Source organism: Austrofundulus limnaeus, unplaced genomic scaffold, assembly GCF_001266775.1.
Source record: "Austrofundulus limnaeus strain Quisiro unplaced genomic scaffold, Austrofundulus_limnaeus-1.0 Scaffold54, whole genome shotgun sequence".
Classification (NCBI taxonomy): domain Eukaryota; kingdom Metazoa; phylum Chordata; class Actinopteri; order Cyprinodontiformes; family Rivulidae; genus Austrofundulus; species Austrofundulus limnaeus.
Window position 1 is genome coordinate 1702344 of NW_013952456.1, and position 6407 is coordinate 1708750.

At 40.0% G+C, this 6407-nt stretch overlaps 3 protein-coding genes across 3 annotated transcripts in view; 2 read left to right on the plus strand and 1 right to left on the minus strand.

Annotated features, from left to right (window-relative positions):
- mcm6 (minichromosome maintenance complex component 6) overlaps positions 1-2259 on the plus strand; it is an 11337-nt gene extending 9078 nt beyond the window's left edge. The window contains exons 15-18 of the mRNA XM_014008987.1: positions 1146-1269; positions 1352-1528; positions 1615-1754; positions 1836-2259. Coding sequence (XP_013864441.1) covers positions 1146-1269; positions 1352-1528; positions 1615-1754; positions 1836-1946 — 552 coding nt within the window. The 3' untranslated portion in view covers positions 1947-2259. The remainder of the gene's footprint in view (positions 1-1145; positions 1270-1351; positions 1529-1614; positions 1755-1835) is intronic.
- On the plus strand, positions 1949-4853 carry si:ch73-71c20.5 (PNKD metallo-beta-lactamase domain containing). The gene is made up of 3 exons (XM_014008989.1): positions 1949-2412; positions 2586-2829; positions 4429-4853. Exons 1-3 carry the CDS (start codon positions 2370-2372, stop codon positions 4595-4597), a joined length of 456 nt encoding a protein of 151 aa, XP_013864443.1. The 5' UTR covers positions 1949-2369; the 3' UTR covers positions 4598-4853.
- Positions 4717-6407, minus strand: part of LOC106517937 (protein lifeguard 3) — a 13725-nt gene continuing 12034 nt past the window's right edge. The window contains 3 exon segments of the mRNA XM_014008988.1: positions 4717-5672; positions 5771-5824; positions 5927-6022. Coding sequence (XP_013864442.1) covers positions 5523-5672; positions 5771-5824; positions 5927-6022 — 300 coding nt within the window. The 3' untranslated portion in view covers positions 4717-5522.

Below are 6407 nucleotides of genomic sequence, written 5' to 3' on the forward strand. Positions count from 1 at the left end.
AATGTATTGAGGTCATTTTGACCAAATTTGACTTAATCCTCATTTTGATATGATGGGTCACAAATATGTAAAATTGACGGGCGTCATTTTTGTGTTGGTTGTGTTTCATTAGTAGATGCAGCCATCTTGAATTGACTGAAATTTAAAGGTGACATTTCATGCAAAATCTACCTTTTTAAGCTGTTAAATACATTTTGTTGTTTACTTGGCGTCTCTAGGAGGCAGAAAAGTTGAATTTAGTCTCTCCTGGTGCTGCAAAGATATCTTTATTTTCTGTTTGAATCTGATTTTTCAACCTGTTCAGTTTTCTTTATTTTTTACGACGTTTTCTGGACTATTATGTCAAATTATCTGATGGAACTGCCAAATAAGGTCTGGACCAACTACAGTTTCCTCCACTTAATTCTCCTCTGGTTCTGGYTCAGACTGTGGTTCCAACATGTGAGGCTGGATGGACAAGTCTTCTGTTGTTGACATCTTTTAATTAAATAGTAAATAAAAAATCTCTGCACTGCTCGAAAACATAACCCCTCCTCTCTCAAACCGAAGTGGACCGGTCTGGAAGCAGGAGGGGGGCGGGGCTTGAAGCYTCTTAAAGGAACAGAAACCAAACGGCTGCTCTGAGACGCAGCAGAAAAGTGGTGAAAGAGGAGCTGGTGAAGTTAGAATAAGGAGGAATTCAGACCCAAGCATTGTAGTTCCACTTTATAAAGACCCAACTGAYTGATTTAAATGTGAAAAAGAAGYTTTTAAAAGCATCATATGTCTTCTATAAAACGTATTTTTCCTTCTAGAGTTCTGAGAGTTTAACTAAAACCTATTGAAAGGTTCACGAGATATTTTGCTAACAGAGTTGACTCTAACCATCAATGCCAAAGTTTAATGTAAAGTTTCTGTTCAGTGTATAACACTAAGTATGTGTTGGGGATAATTTTCAGCCACCATCTCAGTAACTTTTAGTTACTGTACAGTAATTAATAAAGGCTGATCTTATTTTATTACTTCATGATAGTTTTATTTAAATCTGGTGCTTTAGGAGATATATTTGAGATAAACACAAGTCATTATAGGGCGATATAAAGATCAGCGTGACTGACTGCATCTATTAACCAAAAAGTGATGTTATTTTTTTTCCACATCTTCAGGTGCAGCCTAAACACGTGAAGGAAGCCTTCCGCCTCCTCAACAAGTCCATCATCAGAGTGGAGACGCCCGACGTCAACCTGGAGCAGGACGCGGAGCTGGAGGAGGAGCAGGAGCAGCAGGATGGTGGGGTCACAGCTTCCTTAGACCTGCYTCCTGCTGTTTTGGTTTCCGCCTTTGCTGAAACGAACCATGTGTTGTTTTGTAGGCGGCAACGTCCCAAATGGAGTGAACGGCCACGCTGATGGCATTAACGGCCACGTCGACGGCGTAAACGGCCACGCTGAGCCCGGCACGCAGCCCAAACCGTCCCTGCGCCTGTCCTTCGCTGAATACAAGCGCATCTCCAACCTGCTGGTTCTTCATCTGCGCCATGTGGAGGATGGTATGGGCCATCTGCTTCTCTTTCTCTTACTGTTAACATAAATTGTAGTTTAACAAATACTATGCCTTTTTTTAAAAATGTTGCAGCTGAGGAAGAGGAGGAGCTGAAGAAAGCAGCTGTGGTMAACTGGTATCTGAAGGAGATCGAATCAGAGATCGACTCAGAAGAAGAGCTGATCAATAAGAAGGGCCTGATAGAGAAGGTTATCCACAGACTGGTGCACTATGTGAGTCAGCCCACACTAAACAGTTAAAATTAGTCGTCTAATTTCAGCTCTTTTAACTTTAAATTCTGCTTTTGTTTTTAGGATCACATCCTCATCGAGCTGTCTCAAGCAGGACTAAAGGGCTCGGAGCCCGAGAGCACAGARTCAGACGTCGTCCTGGTTGTCAACCCAAARTACATCCTGGAGGACTAAAAACTCTTTATAGCTTGAAACAACACAACTATCCTTTATAAAGTTATACTGATACTCAAAGGTGCAAGTGTTGGCTATGCTGTTGTATTTAGAGTTGATTTCGGCAGAACGAAGAAAAAACGAGACTTCAGTGAAAACYTAAGGCGTTGTAAATATGCTGCTGTTTCTTCCAGATGTTTTTGACCGTTTTGAATAACTGTATAATAGAGATTCACAGGAAGACTTATAACATGTTTCCAATTTGTTATGTTTTGTATTATGCCATGAAATGAATGGGAAATGTTAGTTCAGTTAATAAAAATGTTTCTGTAAACAGTTGTTTTGGTGATTTCATAAAAGCGCAATACCTGTGCTGGCCGCTAGATGGAGTCTGTTTACATAAGGACTTAACATCACTGCGCATGTCTGTTRAGCTCAACCAACATGGCGGCCTCCTGTATGACAGCAGTTCGAACATCTCTGACAGGTGAAACTTGTCACTACTAATGAATTTATCACATGAACACATTTACTTGTAATTTAATAAACGCAGTTTTTTTTGTGGTTTTAAAATAGTCGTTTTTCGACGTTTCTCTTTGTGTGGTCACTATCAACAAACTAAGTTGTATATTTGTGTAAAAGCTTAGATTTGTTCCCCAGGTGTGCATCTTGTTTCCTGTCGGTCGCTCCTCAGGCAGCGCGTTCAAACCCCAACAGTGTGTCACCGTTTGCGGGTCCATGTTTCCCCCTCTGCCGGGCTGTGGAGCTCCAGGACGGAGCCGCAGGGCACCGAGCGGACACAGAGCTCAGCCGGCAGCAGGAGAGCATACGAGGATTTGGGGGGTCCTGAATACATCCCCCGGAGAAAGGCAAAGAACCCGATGATGATTGTAGGCTTTGCCTGGTGAGTCTGCGCCTCGCCCCTTTTACACTCGTCTACATGCAGAGTCTGGTCTGTTCTCAGCCAAAAACAGAGCTTTTATTTTGGTGCACACGTGACTTCAGATTGGTTGTTATGAATGAAACGAGTGAATCTGGCATCAGTGCTTTACTTGGGTCGTTAAAGAATTGACCAGGGATAATTATTTCTTGCTGCCTTTCTGTTTTAACATTAAATATAAGTAAATAATGGTGATGGACCATTTAGTCTAATTTAATGACTCACAGATGAGGCCAGAGTCAGAGAGGTTCTGCTTTAAAAGGAAAAGAGAAAAACAAAATTAGTTTACATTAACAAACACAACACTCCTGAAAAAGTCAAAGGCATTTATCTTTTGTTTCCTTATATTTTACTGTGTATGATTCTAACAAACATCTGTCCTCTGATCCAAACCAGTTATTGGAAATGTTTTCATTCAGCATTTATAGGCTGGATAACCYAATTRYTTAWGTTTGGTTTYACCAAGCCCACCTGCWGTAAACCAGGTCTGTCGGGACATTTACTTTGAAATGAAGTTGCTCTTTGATCAAACTTGAAAGAGATGATGAGGCACTTCCAGTCTTTTAACGGGGGATTTATTGCAAGCAGAGTTCTCCTAATGAACTATTCCTTTAAAACAGAGGTGTCCAAAGCCATTTGATCTGGCCCACCAGCAGTTGTCCTGCTACCAGATTGTATTCTCCTGTTTTATGTAGAAACACTATATTTCCACTTAGTTATTCCAACTATATAAAGTGCAGATAGTCTTAACTCATGGTACTTATTTTATCTTTGAATTACAGTAAAACAAATGCGAGCAATTTAAGAAACATTTAGATTAGATTGAAGCACACATCTAGATTTGCACACTTTATAAGCCCACAAATACTCAAATTTTAATTTATGAAAAGTCCCATGAGGTTTTGTGTTCGAGTGTGCATCAAATTTTCTGCACATCCATTAGCTAACAAAAAAAATGTGAGCTGCTAGCTTAATCATGAAAAAACAAAACAACTTTACTCAAMAAGTCTTTGCATTTCATGTTGTTGAATTAGGCCCGCAGCCCTCASATCGATTTTCATTTTGTCCCTCTGAGGGAAAAGTTTTGGGCACCCCTGCTTTAAAGGGTTTGTTTGTAATCTGACTCCACAGAAAGGCATGTACGCTTAAATGCTTTGGAACTATTTTTTTTATTAGTCTAGAAAAAAAGGCCATAAAAAATACTGGCACTTTAGGGAGATAATGCATTGTGATCTTTCGATCTTCAAGACAGATATCTAGTAGAGGATTTATTTTTAAAAATCAAGTGGTTCAAGAACTAGTGTTAATTTAAAAAAAATAAAGAGAAAAGTTGATATGCTAGCATTTTTCTGCAGTTGACAGGTTCTCTTCATTCTTTTTGTCTCTTACTTGTATAAYTATTGGTAGCAAATATTAGGTAACACTACCTGCTGTAGTATAAATATAGTGGTTTAAGACAGGTCTGAAATGATTTCAGTTCATCTAGTATCAGTACAAACCCTGCCTGAAGTCATCTGGATATTTGTTTTCCTCATTCTAATTCTTCTATTCCTCTGTGTTCAGGTTGATAGGACTACCCATGGGCYTCATCAGCTTCCTGCTGGTCAAGAGACAGGTGGACAAAAACCGCCTAAAGCAGCTGAAGATTCGACAGCGGATGAAACGATCAAATGAAGGCGATTATGAAGGGAGTCGCTATCTCAGACACAGACAGAGTGAAAAACTGGACTAATATGACTCACAACACATCCTGTGTGACACCAGCACTACTGAGGAGAGATATAAAAAAAGAAGTGTACACATTAAATAAGAATCATCACTGGTGTAACTGCATATAAACCACACCACGCCTCAGCAAATAAACAATTTATTACATGTTTGAAAGCAAACAGCTTCTCTTAAAGACTGATTTGTATATTTACAACCTTTCACCTACACTAAACTTTTCTTTACACCYTATGTTGAAKTTGAATYAAGGCTTTTCTAGATTTTTGGCTTAGCATATTTATACTGAGTGACGTTTGTGGAACCAGCAGGGTGGAGCTGGTTCGGTCAGGAGCTTTTGGACACTGACGCTTTGGCTAAAAATTTTATTAATTTAATTTTAATTTTGGATAAAAATTTAAAATAATCCTGCTGAAAGAGGCTGTCTCTCTGACTGAACAAACAAACAAACAAACAAACAAAGCTAACAATACTTCAAAAATGTTTATAAAACCCTCTAAATCATAAGGCGCATGTTTTCTGAACCTCTGTAAAGAGAACAGTATTTAGATGTAACAACGTGTAAAAGCACACGATATAGTCAGACTAATATGAAGTAAAGCAGATCGTTGGCTGCTGTTGGAAGCACCGAGCTGTACAGAGAAAAATGTTTAGACACTTTGTCTTAACTTCATTCCTGCAGGAGGTCAAACACTTGAACAGTTAGCATTCTTACGCCTTTACATGTTTACATTGTATAAATATGTGTGCATTTTTAAATGCCTACATCTACATTTGAACTAAATCAGATTCAGCCCTTAGATATGTTCCCTGTATCTCCTTATGACTTACAAAACAATAACCTTTTCTTCGAAAATGCAAACAAATAATAAAAAAAATAATGCGCGGAGCAGTTCTACTCCTCAGAGCTGACCCAGTTTCCACCGGTTGTCTCATTTGTTGGAAGATCCTATGATCTGCAGCAGGAACAGGAAGATTTGGACGATGTCAACYTAGATGGAGAGCGCAGCAAACACGTACTCCTCTGGACTGATTGAGTGCTTCCTGTTTCCTATCAGTAACTGTGTGTGGTATGCCAGGAACTAGAAAGACACAAACATCAGAGTTTATTTGGGGGAAAAAAAAAACCTTGAAAAGTGAGCGAGGAAGTCGAGCTCGACGGTGAAGTAAGAGCACTCACCAGAGTGAAGACGATGGCTCCTAAAGCTGCGTAAAGCATGTGGAGCCAGTAAATCTGCAAGGACAAACAGTTGTTAGGAGGCACAGAAACGTGACGAGCTGTGGCGGATGGATTCGTCTCTCGCTGACATCAGCTCTGACATCAGCTCTGACTCACGTATTTGAAGGAAAGCACGATGYCTGTGATGATGCCGGTCACAAACATCACAATCCCCAGAACACAGAAAAGGCCCTGACACTTGGTGAAGTCGACCTGGAGGACAAGTCAGGACGTGTTTAAACATGTTGGAAGGATAAATACAGAGCAGACATTTGAGGCTAAGCTGTCACACATATTTGTATTTCTATTCTTATTAGGACCATGTATTGACATGGATTTCCTTTCTGCAGCCTAACCCTGACCTCAATTCATACCTTAGTCCTAAACCTAACCCTTTGGTCTCCAAAAGAACTACTGGTCCTGACAAGATAGGTGTTTATAACCAGGGTTGCACATAAAATATTTGGTCTGGTTCTCAGGGGAGAACCTAGGGTTGTTTCTTGGTGCTCACTCATATTTCCTTCACTCATTGAACAAATGTATCTAGAGGGGCGTCAGGGCATTTAACGTCCCCCTGTTCTGTTTTATGACTCCTATC